Source organism: Peromyscus californicus, unplaced genomic scaffold (genome assembly GCF_007827085.1).
Source record: "Peromyscus californicus insignis strain IS unplaced genomic scaffold, ASM782708v3 Scaffold_11__1_contigs__length_118956290, whole genome shotgun sequence".
Lineage (NCBI taxonomy): Eukaryota > Metazoa > Chordata > Mammalia > Rodentia > Cricetidae > Peromyscus > Peromyscus californicus.
Window position 1 is genome coordinate 4,757,521 of NW_026294402.1, and position 20,092 is coordinate 4,777,612.

Genomic DNA, 20,092 nt, shown 5'->3' on the forward strand with positions numbered 1-20,092 from the left:
AGCTAAAGGAATTCTCATGAATTGCATCATTAGAAACACTTTAATAATTTGTTTTATGAATTCATTTTTTTACCTAAGAGCAAATGAGTGCAATGAAGTCTTAAGAAAATTACTTTTTTAAGTCAGGGTAGAAAACACACTGTGTTGATGCAAGCCTTTCAAAAACACTTTATTAGTACGTTTCTCACAATTAGGGGAATCTTATTTACCAAGTAACAGAAAAATCCTTATTCTCCAGGAAGGAAATGCACCATGAAGCATGAGGCACTGTAACTGCTGGGTGCCAGGGTTACTGGTTTCCAGGATTTCTGAGCTCCACGTCACCCGAATCTAAAGCTTTCACAAACTCCAAACCAAGTAACTCCTGAATGACACACAGCAAGCACCACCATTCCTGTTCTTATACATTCTCACTCCTTAGCTGACCAGCATGGACCTTCTCTTGCAACTAAACAAATTAAATATACAATACTGTCTTTCATGAAGCAGGATTACTAGCTCTGGAGGAGAGCAAACATGAATGTACTCGTTGAATCAGTAATTCATTCTTTGTTCAGACGGCTTCTGGTGTCCAACAATACTTTAAAACCACTCTTCATTTATGAGAGAAATGTGCGCACAGTCCCCTTGATCGTGCCCCTGCAGATGGGGCACTTTCTCAGGGAAGGGGCACACTCCTGGCAGACTACCAGATGACCACAGGGAATGAACACAATAGAAACCTCTCTGTCCATACACACTTTGCAAGTTCGCTCTTCTTGCAATCTCCGCAACTGCTCTTCCAAAGACAAGCCTAAGTTAGAGAAAAAGAGCGTTGGTAAAATGCGGCTTCTCAAGAGCGACAGAAGTAATGTGGAGTATTAACTGTGTTTTACCTGAAACGTCTTCTGCTGGAATATACTTCATGTTCTTTTCCACTGAAAAAAGAAAGCATACAAAAATCTATCTCTATCAATACAAAACACTTTTAATCTACTATTTTTATATGGATTTTTAATATATATTACAAAGAATACTACCTAGACAGTAAAATACACCAGGTTTTTGTTTTTGTTTTTTGTTTTCTTTTTGAACAGATAAAATGTAAAGATTACAGTTTAACTGGGTTTATTCTGCTAGCTCAACAAACAGATGAACAAAGCTCTACATAGCTATCTAAATAATTTTCAAAAAAAAACTCACCAAATAAGTTTTCATATAACGTGGAGTCAATTTCCTTCAGACAGTTTTTGAAGATATTGGCTGCAGCATTTCCTTTGACTAAAACAGTGTCAATCAGCTCTCTTGCTTGTAAGGGCACCTGTGTTTTCTGTCGGATGATATCATGTTCCTGTCTAGTGATTACACTGGCCTCAAGAAGATGATCCAGGATTGGAAGGACACACGTTAACTGCTGAAAGAGGGCCATCCTATTCTTCCGAATTAATGACAAGTCACCTTCAGTTCAAAACAAGCAAGAAGAAAGTTCATTACATTTCAAACGCCCCCAACTACAACCCAACCAACCCTATACACAAATTAGGCACTAAGCTGAGCTGAAGGAAACTGACTTGTGTGCACCTCGTTGCTGCCATCTCAAACTTCCAGATTAAACTCAGACTGCCCAAACAACACATACACACGCTTTCAAGTCTAAATACTGATGAATAGTAAAGCATGTGCCTCTTTTTCTTTCTCTTTCCCCACTATGGAATTCAAAAAGTAATTTATTTTTTATCTATATTATATCACTTTACTTGTTTACAAGTAGAGGCACACAAATTGTCATATTCAAAATGTCAACTATCTTCCAGACAGGGAGCCTCAGGATAGCATGAGTGGCTTGTCAAAGGCCACAATGAGTTGTCAAACCAGTCCCTAGCTGAATTTTTTTGGTTTGTTATTTACTAAGATAGGACCTTATGTATTCAGGCTCCATATGCAGCCAAGGATGGCCCTGATCCTCGTGACTCTTCTTCCCTTCCAAGTGCTAGGGTTCCACGTATGAACCACTAAACCTGGTTTACATCGTGCTGACTTCCTTTCTGAGACCCCACACCATCTATGAACTACAGCACTCAAAAGCTTAAGCTACAAATCAAGACCGACTTAGCGGGCTCACAGGTAAGTCTAGCCACTTTAGCCATGTCCTGCCATACATCTCAGCTTCCTGATGTGAAATATGAATAATAGCACCTTCCTTAAAGAGTTCAATAAAATACACATAAACCACTTACCACAATACCAGGCGCATTTTATAAATCTAAATTTATAGTGCAGCTTTAGAATCTAGCTTGTTCATAAGAGAATACCTTACTTCGGAGGTTAAGAAACTCCAAATTTAGTGGAATGAGCTGCCTACCTATTAACCGAAAAGGCCAGAATTTAAACACCGATCTGTCTCAATCTGGAAAGTTAGACTTTTAAACACATTGCTATATGGTCATACAACAAGGCTGTCTTGAACTAGTCCTTTTTTTTTTTTTTTAACATTTTCTTCCTGGGGGTGGGGGGGTGCCACATCATGCAACTGGTAGGGATCAGTTCTCACCTTCCACCACGTTGGTCCTGGCAGCAAACCCAGCCGTCAGGCTCGGCAGCAAGTGCCCCCCTGGCCTCAACTACGCCTACCTTGACTTAAGGACAAAACGGCCTTCCAACCCAATCCCCCAATGTACACACACAGACAGACAGACAGCCGTCACTCCTCCGACAGCTCTTCTAGGGTTCTGTACACTGTGGGGGGGGTACAAGTGCCATGGCATGCACACAGTAGCCAGAGGACAGTCTGTAGGAGCTGGCTCTCTCGAGCTAGGGCTGTCAGGGTGGACAGCAAGTACCCTTTCCCACTGGGCCATCTTGCAGGCCCTCTGCTAGCTCTCAGACTCTGTCTTCTGTAACCTAGTTTTCCCAGCTGGTCTACATGCTTGAGAACAATCAGCATTTCCATATTACTTACCTCTGCTATTCACATACTTAAACATATGAAAGTATTTGTTAGATGTAATTACTCAGACTTGTTCTGGGAGGTTAAGGTGTGAAAAAAAATCTACACAAATATCAAAATCATTTATATATTGTCCTTGGGTTAGGCAAAGGACCACAGGCCAGGATGTCATCTTAAGTTGGCGTTTTGGTGTAAGAAGCACCTACCAAGGATTACTAGTAAAATACCATATAGATTTGAAGGAACATTATTTAAAAAGTAGGAAAATCGGAATCTTTTAAAAAGAGATTCTTGCTATGTAGCCCAGGCAGATCATGAACTTGGCATACTCCTGCCTCTCTCTCCTGAATTCCAGGAGTATAGGAACTAGGCATGTTCCACTACAACCAGCTCTGATTCAGTTTTTAAATACTGCTTTTAAAAAAAAGAAAGTATTCATTTTTACGTGTGTGTGTATGGGTCTGAGTGTACGTATGTGTACCAGGTGCATGCAAAGGTCACAAGTATTCATTTTTGTGTGTGTGTGTATGGGCCTGAGTGTATGTATGTGTACCAGGTCACAAGAGGGTGTCAGATACCCTGGAACTGGAGTTTCGGACACTGGACTCCACATGGGTGATGAGAACCAACTCAGGCCCTTCGCAAGAACAGCAAAAGCTCTTTGTCACTGAGCCACCTCCCCAACCCTTGAAATCATGCTTTTTAAATTTAGCTATGTAAAAAGAACAACTGCAATATAGCTCAAGAAAAAAGTCTATTAAAAACCTGGGTATGGTGGCACATACTATGGGATCCCAGTACTTTGGTGGTGGGGTTAGGGAATTCAACGATAGTACTAGCTACAGATCAAATTTAAAGCCAGCCTGAGCTTGGCAAACAGTTCAGAAACACTGGTGGGGGGGGGGGGGGAGGCGTCACCAGCAATGCATGGGTGTGAGCTGAGGATGCTGCCGTGTGACATGTGACTGACAGACTGTCGCCACCAACCCTGCAATACCTGATGCCACTTCTTCAGTCTGTCTGTCCCCTCTCCTCCTCTCTTCTCTCATCCTCAGCATTAAGAAGTGCGGAGACAATGTCGCTGACGGTCCTGTAACTGTCCCCGGTGGCCAGGATGTGACGCTGCACCGTCTCTCTCACCAGGCCCCTGCTGAAGCCCATTTCCAAAGCCGCTCTAACCACAGGCGTGCTCATCATGACCGCATCTTCTGAACTTTCGCCAGGTCCAAAATGCACAACTGCTCATAAACAAACTTGCTAATGTTAAACTCCACATATTTAAAAACTATGGAAAAATAATGACTGTAGCACCTTTATTCTCATATCCTGATAAGGGAGATATATCATATGCATCAATTAAATTAAATTAACTTCAATAAAATTTAAACTTGATAATGGGTAAAATGAGAGGACAGTTTATGCACTATGCATTTAACAAATTACTTCCTATAGTTCATACATCCTAGACACACTTAATAAAAAGACTCTCCTAGGAACAGGCCCAGGCATCTGCACTGTTAAACATTTCACCAGTGTTGAGGGGATGACCCGGTGGTAAAGGCACCTGTTGTCAACCTCACAGCCTTAAGTTCAATTCACAGGACCCATAAGTAGGAGAAAAAGAACCAACTCCCCAAAGTCTTCCTCTTTTTTTTTTTTTTTGGTTTTTCGAGACAGGGTTTCTCTGTGTAACTTTGCGCCTTTCCTGGAACTCACTTGGTAGCCCAGGCTGGCCTCGAACTCACAGAGATCCGCCTGCCTCTGCCTCCGGAGTGCTGGGATTAAAGGCGTGCGCCACCACCGCCCGGCTCCTCTTTTTTTTTAAATGGACTGGTGTTTTGCCTGCATGTATATCTGTATAAGGGTGTCGGATTCCCCTGAAACTGGAGCCACAGACAGTTGTGAGCTGCCATGTAAGTGCTAGGAATCGAACCTGGGTCCTCTGGAGGAGCAGCCAGTGCTCTTAACTGCTGAGCCGTCTCTCCAGCCCCCAAAGTTGTCCTCTTAACCTCCATACACATGCTGTGGCATGGGCACCCACACATGCTGTGGAATATTCCTTTACACTGTGTGAATACATGTTGCTGTGACTGGTTTAATGAACAAGCTGACTGGCCAATAGCTCAACAGGATACAGTTGGTGGGAGAGCCAAACTGAGAACGATGGGATGAGGAAGGGCAGAGTTAGGAGTCGCCGGCAAAATGCAGAGAAGATGAGAACGTCAATACTGAGAAAAGGTACCAAGCCATGTAGTTAAACATAGGTAAGAATTATGTGTTAGTTTAAAGTGTAAGAGTTAGCAAGTAACAAGCCTGAGCTATCGGTTGAGCATTTATAGGTAATATGAAGCCACTGAGTGGTTATTTGGGAACTGGCTGGTTGGAGAGAAACGTCTGACTACACACACATACACAATAAATAAATAAATACTTTTTTTAATTTTTCAAAAATTAAGCAGGCAAGATGGGTCATGGTAAAAGTGTTTTCTGCACAAGCCTACCCAAATTCAAGTCCTGAAACTCACAGTAGAGTACTGACTCCTGAAATAATTAACCCTCACTGTCTCTGTGTCTCTCTCACACACCCAATTAAATGAAACAGAAGATCTTCCTAAATGATTCTAATATAAATTCTTTTTTAAAAACTAACGTGCGGCCGGGCGGTGGTGGCGCACGCCTTTAATCCCAGCACTTGGGAGGCAGAGGCAGGCGGATCTCTGTGAGTTCGAGGCCAGCCTGGTCTACAGAGCGAGATCCAGGAAAGGCGCAAAGCTACACAGAGAAACCCTGTCTCGAAAAAAAAAAAAAAACTAACGTGCTACAAAAATAAAGGAGTGAGAAATCACCTCCAAGCACGAAAATCGGGCAAACTGAACATGTGACAACACAGACAAAGCCTTGGGCCCTTTCCTGACACTCAAAAACAAGATTTAACAAGCTACATCCTCAAAAAATAAAAATAAATAAACAAACACACACAGTAGGAAATAGGGTAACATGGAGGTACAGCTCCTTGGTAGAATGCTTATCTAGCATTTGGCTGATAGCACATTAAAACAAATTTAATTAAGAAATGGGGGTATAGCCTAGGTAGAGGACTTGTCTGGCATGCTTGAAAATTCCATTTCTAGCAATCATACACACATCTATTCCCTTCCCCCATAAAAGGACTAGGTGTGGGGCTGGGGCTTTGCAAAGTGTGGTGAGTGCTTGCCAAGCACACATGAGCACTTGGGCTGGATTCACACCATCAATGGAGATGTATCAGACTTGAATGATGAAGAATGTCTAAACAGGTACTAAATGAGACAGAAAAAACAACAAAGATGGGAAGCAAAAAGACAGAATGAAAACACAGAGTTAATAAGCAAAGTAATGATGTTCTGAACAGAGAGGCTATCGAGATGAAAAGGTGATGAAAGTAGGAACCGGGAGCCCATTTCTGAGAGGACAGGCTGGGGAAGCATTTTCTGTTAACAGTCAGTGCGAGCTCATCCTGTGCTGCACTGTTCAGACACTTTTCCAAGACACTGTACTGCCATCTGCTGGAAACTGGTACAATAAACACATAAATGTCCAATGTCAAAAGTGTGGAGAGCAACCTCCTCAAAAGCGTGTCTGAAGAGACCAAGACAGCCTTGATCCTGACACCTCCTGCAGAAAGTAACACTGAAAACAAATAAAGTCTTGAAACTGAAGTGACAAAGTAAGCGATGGAGTGTCTGAAAGAGACCAGCAAGCGTAACAGTCTTAAACAGGACAAAGCTTGGCATGGTCAAGAAATAAAGACTGTAGTAGACAGTGAGGACAGCAGCCGATGGATGGAGTGTCTCCATCACCCCAAGTTTGCCAGAATACTCTAGGAGGGTCTTGAGCAGAGGGCTATTCCAAAGGTGACTAGAAATGCTGCAGATGGACTTGGGACAACCTAGGATGAGGGAGAACTGTGCAGACAGATCAGGCAGCACGGACAAGGCTGGCAGTGGGAAGATGGTGAGTATCTGGACATCTTGTGAAGGCCCAGCTGGTTCTGTAGCTGGTGTTATGAACTGCGATGAGGAGAGTGAGAGCAGAAGCTCTGAGGAACAAAAGTGAGGGACCCTGTGCTGCTTTGGCGTATTTACTGAAACGGCCCTTCAGCCAGAAATGGAGGCACTTTAAATTTAAGCGGGTAACTGGACATTGCCACCTGGCACCCATCTGACTGACACTTCACATGGTAGCCTGTCACTTAGAAACAGGAAAAAGGAGCTAGCAAAGGAGACTGCTCAGAACCAACACAAGACACAGGAAAAACCCAAAGAATGTCAGGGAAGCCAACCAAAGGGTGTGCTGAGGACAAAAGCCCGTGTGCTGGAGTGTGCTTGTCACCCAGCACTAGGGAGGCAAAAGCTGTAGGACCCCAGGTTAGGGCAGCCAAGAATATGGCACAACACACTTCCAAAAGCAGCACTCAATCGTATCAAATGCCAGTTGTCACTAAGTAAGAGGTCTGCTAGTACAGCAGTTTCCGGGGACCACAACACGAGGGGACCCTCGCCTCCTGTCATTACCAAAGCTACATTGACAAATTGGCAGCCAGGGCCATAATCCAGAGGATGAAGCCAGGTATGACGGCATATACCTGTAATAGAGCATGTAGAGGCGGAGGCCAGAGGATTCAAAGTTCAGAGCCAGCTTGGGCCACATTATGAAACCCCGTCTCAGAAATGGACGAATAAAGGGGAGATAAAGAAAGAATGAACAGAGAAGAGTTCACGGAGACCAGTGGTTCTGATACAAAGACAAGAGTTCTCTTCTCATGCTTCTGTTTTCTCAGTGAAGCACATGGCCTAGGAAAACCATGGCAAGAGCTAGAGTGCTACTGAGATGTGGCCCAGGGGGAAGCACTTGCCAGGCAAGCCAGAATGATCCTCAAAGCCAAGAGAACTGACTCCTGAGAACTGTCACACACACACATGTCCAAACATACATCATACACACAGGTACACAATCTCTTACACATGCTTTCAAAAAGAATTTTGTAAATTAAAAACAGAAATCTGTGAAGAAAGAAAATGTCCAACAGTCATTCTGAAGACTGACAAAGTGATTTTATAAACAAAAGTAAGATGTAAGTTTTAAGGAAGTTTCAAGAGGCTGGAAATATAGCATGGTGCAGCATGGCATACACAAGGCCCTGGGTTCTAGCCCCAGCCCCAGCCTGAAGAAACACTAAAGAAGAACAGGTACCCACCACTTCACCTCCCCAGTTCTTCTACACAGGGGCAGTACCACACACTTAGTACTCCTTCCTTCCATGACCAGGTGCCTTATCTACTGCAGGCACAGCTTCCATGACTTCTAGATCTTGGTCCTCTTTCTCTGTTCCAGCTAAAGCTGCCAATTCCTCTCTTGAAATGGTGAGCCAAACTCCCCTTCTGATGTGATTAGCACATAAAGTGATAGTTATTCAACCACTGGGGGACCATGACACGTGGAGATCACACACATCAACTACTGAGTATGGTTAAGATTCAGCTCTAGCCTGTGGCAGTGGTGCATGTCTTTAATCCCAGCACTCAGGAGGCAGAGCCAGGTGGATCTCTGTGAGTTTGAGGCCAACCTGGTCTACAGAGTGAGTTCCAGGACAGAGAAACCCTGTCTCGGACAAAAAAAAAAAAAAGATTCAGCTCTAATCCAGAGACCCTGCACTGAATACTATGTACCTCCTTTACACCTGACTTCCAGCCCCATCATCACAGATCAAGTGCACACTGGGCCTTTTCCAGCACACTCAAGCATGGCAGCCTTGTCCTCTGGAGGCAGAGCGTATCCACCACGCCTTTCATTGGCACTGCTTCAGACTATCTGCTTTCTGCCTGTGTCCTGTTGTCTCACATGAAATGTCAGCACTGCAAAGACCAATAAATGTCCTGGAATCTTTGAAAATATCACGAATCTTAGCAGACACCTAAATTTTCTACTCAACATCCTGCAGTTCCCCATATGACTTCCTCTAATATACTTTCACTCCTAACATTCTTACAAATACTCCGTTGTATTTGAAATGTTTTCCAACTTACTTGGAGGTTCAGAATTTTCTTCTGGGGTGTCTGAAGTGGACAACAGCTATGAAATAAGAGAACACTTGACAGTTAAATCAGAAATCTCAAACAGTCTAAACAGCACAGTCAGGGACTTGCCTTGCTGTAAGATAGGCTTCTCACTCTGTTGCTGAGGCTGGCCTAGAACTCATGGCAATCTTCCTGCCTCAGCTTTCCAAGTACTCGGTGACAGGGGGTGAGCCACCACACCCAAGCAAACAACAACATTTACTTTAAGTAAATGCACATACCCTTTTGGAAACTGGGTGGTTCAGATATTCATTTTAAGCCAGGTATGCTAGCACATTCCTGTAAGTTCAGCACTTAGGAGGTTGAGGAAGGAAGACTAGGAGTTCAAGGCATCCCTCCCTCGGCGGCATGCCTCAAACCTCTAAAACAAATAATGCACGTGTACACTGTACTTGGTTTTCTTTCACCATAATTATCACACGGCTATGCTTACACTTGATCGACATCCAAGTCAGGGTTCAAGTGTATCTCCATTTCAGAGAACAGGAAGATACAACAGTGGCTCCTCACTCCATTTGGAAAGTGATATTTCATTTGGGTAACTCTTAAAAGGTTTAACTCCCTAAAAAGGTTTTTTTGTTTGTTTTCTGGAAAAGGCAAGAGACATTGAAGATACCTCCTCAACCCCATTAAAAAAAATTCTGTATATGGCAGAATGTAGTATTTTTCAAAAAAGTAAAAGTAAAAATCAGTATTTATAAAGAAGCCTGAACAGCAAGCTAGCAACAAAACTACCAAGGGGATGCCATTACCATGGCTACAAGACATGTAACATGAACTCCACAGCTCTACTAAGCACACACCCACAACCTCAGGTATGTCTTTCTTCCTAAGAACATTTCTTTTTCTTAACTATGGTGCTTAAAATCGCTATAAGAACTTCTTGATCAACTCCAATTTTGCCTCAAAAATTTTGTATATAGAACTAATAAAACAGATATAAATAGGGGTCTCTGTCTCATTCAACCTGGAACTCCCTGAATGGTTAGATTTTCTGGCCAGAGAGCTCCAGAGATTCATTGGTCTCTAATGCCCTAGTTACCAGTGCATGCTGCCACACCCAGCTTCCGGTGCTGGGATCTGAACTCAGGGCCTCATATTGCCTAGTCGGCACTTTACCAAATGAGTCATCTCCCCAGCGTTCATGTTAATTTGAAGAATCAGTTTACCTGTTCAAGAAGATGAGGATATCTAGCTTGAATCTCATTAACAAACTCCTGCCCCTTCATCCGTATCAAGAACTCACACCTAAATGTGAAATAAAAATGATTCTAAATTATTTCATATCAAGCATTTTGATATTTCATATCAAAAATAAAATTATTCTAGAAGAGTGACTTTCAAATCTTCTGATTATACCCCACAGCAAAAATTTTACATCACAACCCAGTAGACATTTCTATCTAAGAGAACTCAAGCTATCATACACCAGCACACATTCTTACTGTATTAGTACCTTCCATTATTTTTCTGTCTCCTTCCACTTACACACAGCAAAGGGAAAATTCTGGACTCAGAAAGGGCAAAAGTTGGCATGTGAAAAACAATGTTACAGACATTGTCTTTTTGTGTTTAACACTATTTCGAAAACTATTGCTCATTATCTATTAAAAGTTTATTGCTCACAATGTAGTAATGGCCAATCCTGCTCCAGAGTTCATGCTCCTATCTTGAAATACAACCCACCACACTCCTCCAGGAAACACATGATCAAGTCCTTTATCTCCACATTTTGTAGCAGTTTCTCAAATATTTAAACTACTATAACTTCTCAAAGGAAGTTCACATAACATCCATTGCCATATTCAAATTTTCTTTTAAAAGCACAAAAACAAAAAAATCTTGATCTACACTCATACTATGTGCAAAAATAAACTAAATATGAAAGACATCCTTAACTGTAAGAAAAATCCTTTTGTCCTTCCTTACGTCGGAATGTTCTTCCCTCAGAAGCTTGGAAGGAAGGCTGGAGACAGCTCAGTGCTCAAGAGCACTTGCTGCTCTTACAGAGAGCCAGAGTTCAGTTCCCAGCGCCCACGTCAGGAAGCTCACAGTCTTCTATAACTCCAGCTCCAGGTAATCCAATGCTCTGGCCTTCCTGGGCATCTACATTCCTGTGCACAGGTCCACATGCAATCACACACTGTGCCAGATATAGTTTTATGTCCATAAGCTCAAGCTGTAAGGCATTTTTATAAACAGTGACTGAAGGTGGTGGGCCCAGTCCATCGTGGGTGGGGCCACCACTGGGGCTGGTGGTCCTGGGTTCTATAAGAAAGCAGGCTGACTTGATGCATGGGGAGGGGCTTGTTCCTGCCTCAACTTGATATGCCAGGGAGGCCTTACCCTCTCTGAGTAGTAGATAGGGGGGTGGGATAGGGAAAGGTAAGGATGGATGGGAGGAGGGGAGGGAGGGGGAACTGTGGTTGGTACATAAAATGAAAAAAAAAATTAAGGAAAAAAGAAAGAAAGCAGGCCGAGCAAGCCATGGGGAGCAAGCCAGTAATCAGCACCCCTCCGCTGTCCGCATCAGCTCTCGCCTCCAGGTTCCTGCCCTGTTCAAGTTCCTGTCCTGACTTCTTCTGATGATGAACTGTGATGTGGAAGTGTGAGCCAAATAAACCTTTCCCTCCCTAAGTTGCTTTGGTCATGGTGTTTCATCACAGCAATAGTAACCCTACCTAATACACACATAATTAAATATGGTCAAAACAAATCTAAAACAAAGTAAAGAAGCCTGGGAGTATAGCTTCATCAGATACAAAGCCTCTGCTTAGCATGCTGAGCCCACAGGATTCAATATCCAAAAACAGAACTTTTAGGTAGGGACCAAAAACATAATTCATAAAAGATAAAATGAAAGACATCTGTTCTTCAAAAGACTCTGTTAAAGGAGTGAGGAAAAAAGGGGAGGGGGAGCTAGAGAGATGGAGCAGTGGTTAAGAGCAACTGCTGCTCTCCCAGGGTGCCCAGCACCTATGTGAAGGGCTCTCAACTGCCTGTAATTCCAGCTCTAGGAGGTTTTATGCCCTCCTCTGGTTTCCACAGGCACCTGTATTCACATGGGACACACTCAGACAACCCATACACATACACATAAATAAAAATTAAAAACCAGAAGTGAAAACATTGATGGACCAGACTGACTCCATCTTAAGGATGGAGGCCATTTTGTTGTAAGGTCAGAACAAGTTCATTACTGTTTGCTGCAAAAGTTGACCATGCTTTAACTGTTTCTGGAATGTGATGCACTCCCCACCCTATGGAGTTGACTCACATACTGAATACACCCTGATAAGATCAGATGGTCTGCCAAATAATGTTAAAATGTTCAGCTAAGTTCCTACGTAGCCAAAATTCCTCTGGAAATCCTCCAACCCTTGAACACCCCCTAGTCTTACAGTTTTGGACTATAGAAACCCTACTCTCTCCTGTGTCCATTGCTATTTTTTCAAACTCCACTTTAGGGAGATAGCCTGAATAACAGAAAACAAAGCTTGCTTAATTTAACCAGAGAATCTGGGTAATGGTCTTTACTCTCATTCGGTGGGATTAACAAATATAAACCACAGATTAAAGGACAGTTTGCAAGAATGTTATCAGAAAGACGGCAAAGTCAAAGGTTCTTGTTTGCTTGCTTCTATAACAAACCCAAACTAAAAAAGACAGCTGTCCGTGGAATACACAGCCTAGGGAGAGCTCAATAACCCAATTAACATAAAATGAACACAGATATGTGGGTGGAGACTGTGGCAGTGGTGGGGTGTTTGAATGCTCGAGGTCAGGGGTCAATCAGCAGGATCACAGCAGAAAAGAGAGAGAGAAAGAGAAAAAAAGGAGGGGAGGGACAGAAGGCCCACTGGGGAGGACAGGCTTAGCAGAGACATCTGGAAACATGTCTCTGTATCAGTAGTCTGGCAGGCAGACACCACCATGGTTCCTAGAGGCTTACTTTGGGGAGAAACCCAGAACCTTTGCCACTGAAGTTATCAACAACCTTGAGATAATCACCGACCTCCTGAGGTATCACAGCAAAAGACTCTCTAGTGTGCACTGGCACTGAACTCAGAACCTCCTCTGCCAAGAAGCAGCCAGTTCACACCACTACTGCTGAGGAACCCTGCAGGCAGAAAGGAGCAGTTGCTGCAACACTCCACAAGGAACCACCTTCCTCCCTAGCCCATGCGCTGCATCCATGCTGCAGAATAACCTGCATGTCAGAGCTCATTCTATATCCACTCTTGTTCTTGTGCTCTTCAAGCCCCAGCCCTGCAGCTGTTCTGCACACACCTGTGCTCCACATCTACTCCAGCTGCTCCAGCTGTGTGTCCTCATCTCAGCACAGCACAGCAGTCAGGGCTCTCTCCGCACACTCAGAGATCGCTCTGTGGCTGCTCTTCAGGCTCTCGAACGTCAAGACAGACACCAGTGCTACTGCCCCCACCATTGACAGAACACTCACAAGCCACAACAGGTATCAACAGGGGTCCCATTGGTCAGGATGTTTCTCATGACAGAAGAGATCAAGTCTTCAGCCTTGCCACCAAAACCTTTAATGCTGCCCTGGACACTGAGAATCTCTAAAACTTTCACTGACAAAGACTTCAGCTAACAGAGCTGAATGGAGATTATGACACTGGACTTCCCAAGGAGTCAGAGCATACCATACCCCTAACAAGCCCAAGCCCTCACCCACCTACAGTTAAAGGTCTTTGCTCAACACAGTCACAAAATCTAAGATGCAAGAAACTTAAAACACAAACAAAAACCATAACAAAGGAATGCAATAATTTTCCAAGAACCAATTCAAAAAAAGGAAGAGAAAGGCGCTTACATACTGCCAGATAAGCAATTAATATTCATCTCCAGGGAGCTTGGTGAGTCTCAAGAGAACAAGACAGATAATGCAAGCTAAAATGAAAGAACACAATGAGCAATTCTCGAGAGCACAGCAAAGTACAAAATTTACAGGTGAAGACAAATACAAAATCACCCCATCATATACTTTTAAACTACTAACAATTTTTAACATTTTATTGATCCACTATAAATACTGCTACTTCAAAATTCCTGTTCATCATATATTATACAAAAATGACCAAAGGTCCTTGTAATTCCCTGAAGGAAGTCCAACAGATTCCTCATTATTATGGAAGGCATGCACAGGTCCAAAGTCCCTTCATTGTACGATTTCACTTACATGTGGTTCCTAAAGTCAAAACCTCAGATATATCAAGTAGGAGGGTGGTTGCCGGGGGTATGCTCGCAAGTGTGTGGGATACAGAGTTTCATTCTAAGAGGATGAAAAGGCTCTGGACATGACTATAAAACAGTACACATGTACTTTATACTACACAAGAATACATTTTACATGGCTAAATTGGTATATTTTATGTGTATCTTATCATAATAATTAAAAACACCTAACATAACCCATTCATTTTAGAAATGAGGTCCAAGTTCACAGAGCTAATTGGGTACAAACACACAATTTCCAATTCCATTTCACTAACAACTGTGCCCCTAAAATCTTGTTTTGTTTTGTTTGTTTTTTGAGACAGAGTTTTTCTCTGTGTAGTTTTGGTGTCTGTCCTGGATCTTGCTCTGTAGACCAGACTGGCCTCGAACTCACAGAGATCCGCCTGGCTCTGCCTCCCGAGTGCTGGGATTAAAGGCATGCACCACCGCCACCTGGCCCCTAAATTATTTTACACAATAATAAAAATTAAGAGGTTAAGGATATACCTCAGGGGTATAGTACTTGCCTACCAGATGTGAGGCCCTGGGTTCAATCCTCCACACCACAATAAATTATCAGTTTTTAAGAACCAATTACCAAGCTGGGTGGTGGTGGCACACGCCTTTAATCCCAGCACTGAGCAGAGGCAGGCAGATGCTGTTGAGTTCAAGGCCAGCCTGGTATATAGAGCTAGTTTCAGAACAGCCAGGGCTACACAGAGAAACAAAAACCAAACAAGTAAACAAAGAAGCAGTTACCTTGGAAACCACTTGGCATGCTCCACCCAGGGGTCGTCTCCAGACTCCCAACACCTCAGCCCGCCATCACAGCAAAAGCACTTGACATCATCATTGCGATCTAAACAAGAGAAAAAGACCAGAAACTGATTCATGCATATTCCCATAAGCAAACTAGATAAAACTCTAGTTCTGCTGCATCTTACCCATGTAGTAAAATCCAGCACTTGCAAGCTGCTCAGGCTGAACAGGAACACTAGACGGCCAGTACAAAAACGTCCTCATTCGAGCAGAGTGTGTCTGCATACTCAGATTTGATATACTAAACCTCTGTGTTTCTGAAGAATTTTCCAGAAATGGGCAGCTGGGGAAATGTCTCCGATGCTCTGACATAGCATCATCCTTCGGTTCCCAGTTGCTCAGTTTCCCACCACAGGCAAAGCAGGCCACCCTGTCTCCAGGCCCTATGTAATAGAAGCCGGCTCTGGCCAGGTCGGCCGGTGACAGAAAGGACAATGGCCACGTACTGTAAGTAAGAAGTCTGGCCTCTTCAGTAGTCATGGCATGGCTGCAGGGACTCATCCTCGATGGGGAGTCTTCCACTGCTCTAGAACGGAGAGGGTTTGAGGACAAGCTGGAGTAAGGACCACCGCATTCCGGAGGAGGTAACGACTGTGCAAACCCACTCCTCACAGGAGCTGTGCTCTTAGTCGGGGACGGCAGACTAGCTGAAAGCAGAGTGTGGACGAAGCTGCAGCTGGGGTACAGCTGCCTGTGCTTTTCAACAGGGCTGTCCCCTTGTTTCCAGTTGTCCAGCATCAGGCCACAGCAGAAGCACTTGACCTTGTCGTTGACGCCCGTGTAGTAAAAGCCAGCACGAGCCAGACTCCGTTCTGAGACAGGAACTCCAGCGGGGAAAGCTGAGTATGTGGACATTCTGTACAGCTCACATGAAAAGTCGTACTTCATTTTTTCTTTGCTCTCTCTCGTCCAATTTGGCAAGGTTGTGCTATTTTCCATTATACTTTTGGGTTTTTTTTGGTGTAAGGTACCTTGAACAACTCTCTGGGAGACAATTTTGTGCATGAGTAGTGACGGTATTTCTGACAGCTTAAACTGCCCTGTGAAGCGTCTCACCACTTCCCACTAAGCTCTCTACCACAGACAGAAATGGAATAGCAGGCTAACTAGGTAGAATTCACTCTGATTGGATTTATATAAGTTCACTGTCACATAGGACAAATCTGTCTCCTTTTCCAAGATACTACACTACTCAGGACTCTGGGACAGTATTAACTCTTTTGGGTAACCCAAGAGCTATTTACCCATAATTTACTTTCATGAAAAGTTATGAACTCTAGATACTAAGTCAATTGCTGACTATATTGGAAAAATTATATGCACGCTTTTTTCCCTTATAAGGACTTTAATACAACATCCAAACTACTCTATTCGTCTACCAAATACAAGTAACTAAACTCTCCACATGGCCACATTTCCTAAAAGCTAACTTCATATAGCTCATCATCATAGTATTTTCTAAGGTGGGTTATACTGATCTCAGTTACCTTCTGAGGAAGTTAACACACAGCCCTATTAAGACTACAGACAGTATGTGTGGTGAATGATCTTTGCTTAAAGCTTAGACTGTTATTCTTCTTACCCGTTAAATCTTATACGTCACTACCTCAAGCCTTCCTGTGTCTATCATTTTAAGACATCTGGTCAACAGACAGCAAGCTTAACTAGACTGCATTTTAAAAAGTCCACCTGTACTTCTTTTAAGTCTGCTAGAATTAAGGATGAATCAAGTTATCAAGACATAGCCTTCTGTTATCACAAGTATCTAATAACCCTGTTTTACCACAGCATTCCTGTTGCACAATGTACCACACTTACTAGCATTCTTTTTGAGAACTCAGTATTTTATATAACTATTCATACACAAAAGTACACTCCACAGAATTCAAACTGGGTTTTTTATAAAATTTTTCAGATTTCTATGACTGGGTTTATTTCTAGTGAAACATGGGAGGAAATGAAGACTCTCAGTGATATAAGTCTGAAAGGAAAAAAAGATATTTTAGAAAACTAATTGCATAGCAATTATAGCCTCTTCAATTTACTCAGTAGTATTTAAAAATGTCTCATTCTAGATAATGCATCCTAACTACAGCAGTTTCTCACACAACCAGTCTACTTAGAAAAGGTTGAAATCAAAATACATGCTTGCAAAAGACTTCCTAGAGCACTAATTATGCTTGTCTTTAAAATGCACAGCTTTATACATTTTATAAAGCAAAACTTTGAAGACAGATGGACATTTCCACCCAGGAAGAAAAACTGGTCCCCAATTTGTTGATTTTATTTATTGTTTATTTACTGTTACACAAAATGTATCATACTTCATGGGCATCTTTTTTATTTTTTGCAGGGACATGGTCTCATTCTGTAGCCTAGGCTGGCTAGGAAGTCAATGTAAAACAAGCTAGTTTTAAATCTTGTTAGAAATCTCCTGTCTTAGCATCCCAAGTGCTAGGACCACACTACTATCAGGCTCCTTTCATTTCCTGATTTACTATTTTGATAGGCACTTCATTGGAGACAAAAGGCACCTGTGGGTAATGGAAAGACAGTCTGCAGGGCTGCTAGTGTAGCTCCGTGTTCGAGCTTTTGCCTTGAAGGTAAAGGATCTGGGTTTAATCACCAGCAATTACAAAAAAAAAAAAAAAAAAAAAGGAGGAGGAGGAGGAAAGCAGCTGAACAGAAAATTCCTGAGGCCTGCTTGCAATGTCAATCTCAACACTTGGAAGAAAAGGCAGGATGAGATGCTCCACCAGTCAGAGCACTTATCTAGTCAAGGCTGAGTTGGCCTAGATGAAAGTATCTGGTTGTCATCAACGCATTCCGTTAAGGACAACCATTCCCTAACAATTCCAAAGCAACCATCGCAGAAAGCATCTCAAAGCAAAAGGTACAATAGCTTGTAAAGCACTGGCTCTCTATGGACACTGAAGGGGAGAGACACCTGGGTCAGAAAGACAAAATACATGTTACCCCCATTAAACCACGGAGTTATTTCTCGCATCACTACAGAGCACAACTTGAGAACCGAGATCTCCCAGCCGCACAACTGTCTCCGTTTAAAGGCAGTAAAAAAATGCCTCGGGTAAGTTTAAAACCCTGCGAGGTGGGCGTGGTGGTGGTGCATGCCAGTAATCCTAGCACCTGGGAGACTGAGGCAGGAGGATGCCGCAAGTTGGAGGCCAGCCTGGACTGGCTCAAAAAAATAAATAAACCGAAGGGAAAAGAAAGCAAAACTGGAAAGCAACTCCAAGGACTGGGGGAGCGAGCGGTGGTCCGGCGGCCTTGAGAACAGAGGGGTTCTTACAACACCGGCTGCACTGGCTTCGGGGAGCCGAAGGCGGCCCGCTCGCCCCGCCAGGCCGGAGGGAGCCGCACTCACCGCGGAGCCGGAGGACTCGGGCCTCCCGCGCCCGGGAAGCGGCAGCAACGGGACTGTTCAGCCGCAGCCTTCCCGAAAGCCCCCGGGGCCAGCGGGACGTCGAGGACGCGCGTTGACGTCAGCACGGCGCGCCTCCACTGCGATGGAAGGAGGGGCTAAATTAATGCGCGCAGCTGCGCCTGCGTGTTCGGGTTTTGGAAGCCGAACATCCGGGCCTCGCTGCCCGGGACCGGAACAAGGCTGGGCCTTCACGAACGCCCTTCCGGGCGAGCTGGCGCCCTGCCTCCGCTAGGTTCTTCGGGCTTTGCTTTCTTGTGGTTTACCTTGCGGTTGCACCTTTAGGGGGGCTCGGGAAACCTGTGGGAAAGCCCGGGAAGGCGCTTTTCCCACCTCACCCCGCCAGGGTCCTAGAGACGGCGCTATGGCGAACGCGGCTTCGTAGCGAAGGCGGCTGACAGACAAGGGAGCTGGCCTCGGAACGCCCGAGTCAAGCGGACTACACTCGGGTGCATGAACATAAATATAACGGGTTTTTTCGTAAGATAGGCCTTTTCATTGATAAGTGGGCTTCTCTGGCAGGCCCGCGCGGTGGCGCGCACCTTGGATCCCAGGAGTTCAAACCCAGCCGTGGCTCGCACACCGAGGCTTCCTGAGACCCTTTGGGCGGGGAGGCAGTTATGCATATTTTTTTTAATAAACGCAGCAGGCCCCAAACAAAAAGATAAGGAGAAAGCAGGGGACTGCTTGGGAGGAAGGTATAGTAGGAGAGTTAATGGTATAATAGGGGAGCGTATGGTCAAAGTGCATTATATATGTGATGAAATTGTAGAAGAATAAATTTAAAAATGGGAAATTAAAACCTGGGTTCTTTGCTCACGGGCATTCTGTCTCCTCACCCCCACCCTCCGCTGCCCCTCCCACACAAAGCGCTAGCACACTGGGAATCTGCACTCGTCTGTTTGGATGTTTTGTTTTTGTTATTTGGTTGTTTGGGGTTTGCTTTTGCAGTTTTTTGTTTTGTTTTGAGAAAAGATTTTACTGCACGGCTCAGGCTGACCTAGGATCTAGAATCCTACCTCAGCCTCCTGCATGCTGGGATTAGAAGCATGCCACTAAGAGGGGGGTTTCTAGGGTTTAATTTACGTTGGGCTAGAAGGTCTTAACCAATGAAATCAAATCTCTCAGGGGAACTCCAGGGGGCAAACATTTCAAAAATTTAGAAATAACAGGCCACTAGGTTAGGCAGCCAGGGGAATTCCGGACCCTAAACCGTTTCCCATTTCCTTTCCCCATCATTTCTGCCTGCCAGTCATCAGTCACAGAACAAGGCAGTCTTCTGTCCCAATGTTGATAGTAAAAAGAAAGTATTTGTCACAGTTTGTGATACAGAGAAAAGACGTGTCGTGGTTACCAGTGACTAACTTCCAAAAGTACACACGGATGCCAGTCACTACTTCTCGGAAAGTTACAAAAAAACATTCCTAATATTTGTGGGACTCCAGCAAGAATTGTGCACATTGAATTCAAGAGTATCTACTTTTCAGTTCTTGTCGTGACCAAAACATGAAATAGTGAATCTACTTCAGTATATAGGCAATTCAGAAGCTT

At 43.9% G+C, this 20,092-nt stretch overlaps 1 protein-coding gene across 1 annotated transcript; it reads right to left on the minus strand.

Moving 5' to 3' along the window:
• Positions 1 to 144: 144 nt before the first annotated feature.
• Positions 145 to 18,613, minus strand: Birc2 (baculoviral IAP repeat containing 2). Its single transcript, XM_052751701.1, is given in 10 exon segments — positions 145 to 793; positions 876 to 917; positions 1,183 to 1,437; positions 3,924 to 3,951; positions 3,953 to 4,164; positions 8,992 to 9,037; positions 10,212 to 10,290; positions 15,040 to 15,139; positions 15,225 to 17,080; positions 18,485 to 18,613. Coding segments are annotated over 9 exon segments (1,836 nt in total). The 5' UTR covers positions 16,105 to 17,080; positions 18,485 to 18,613; the 3' UTR covers positions 145 to 599.
• Between the last annotated feature and the right edge of the window lie 1,479 nt (positions 18,614 to 20,092).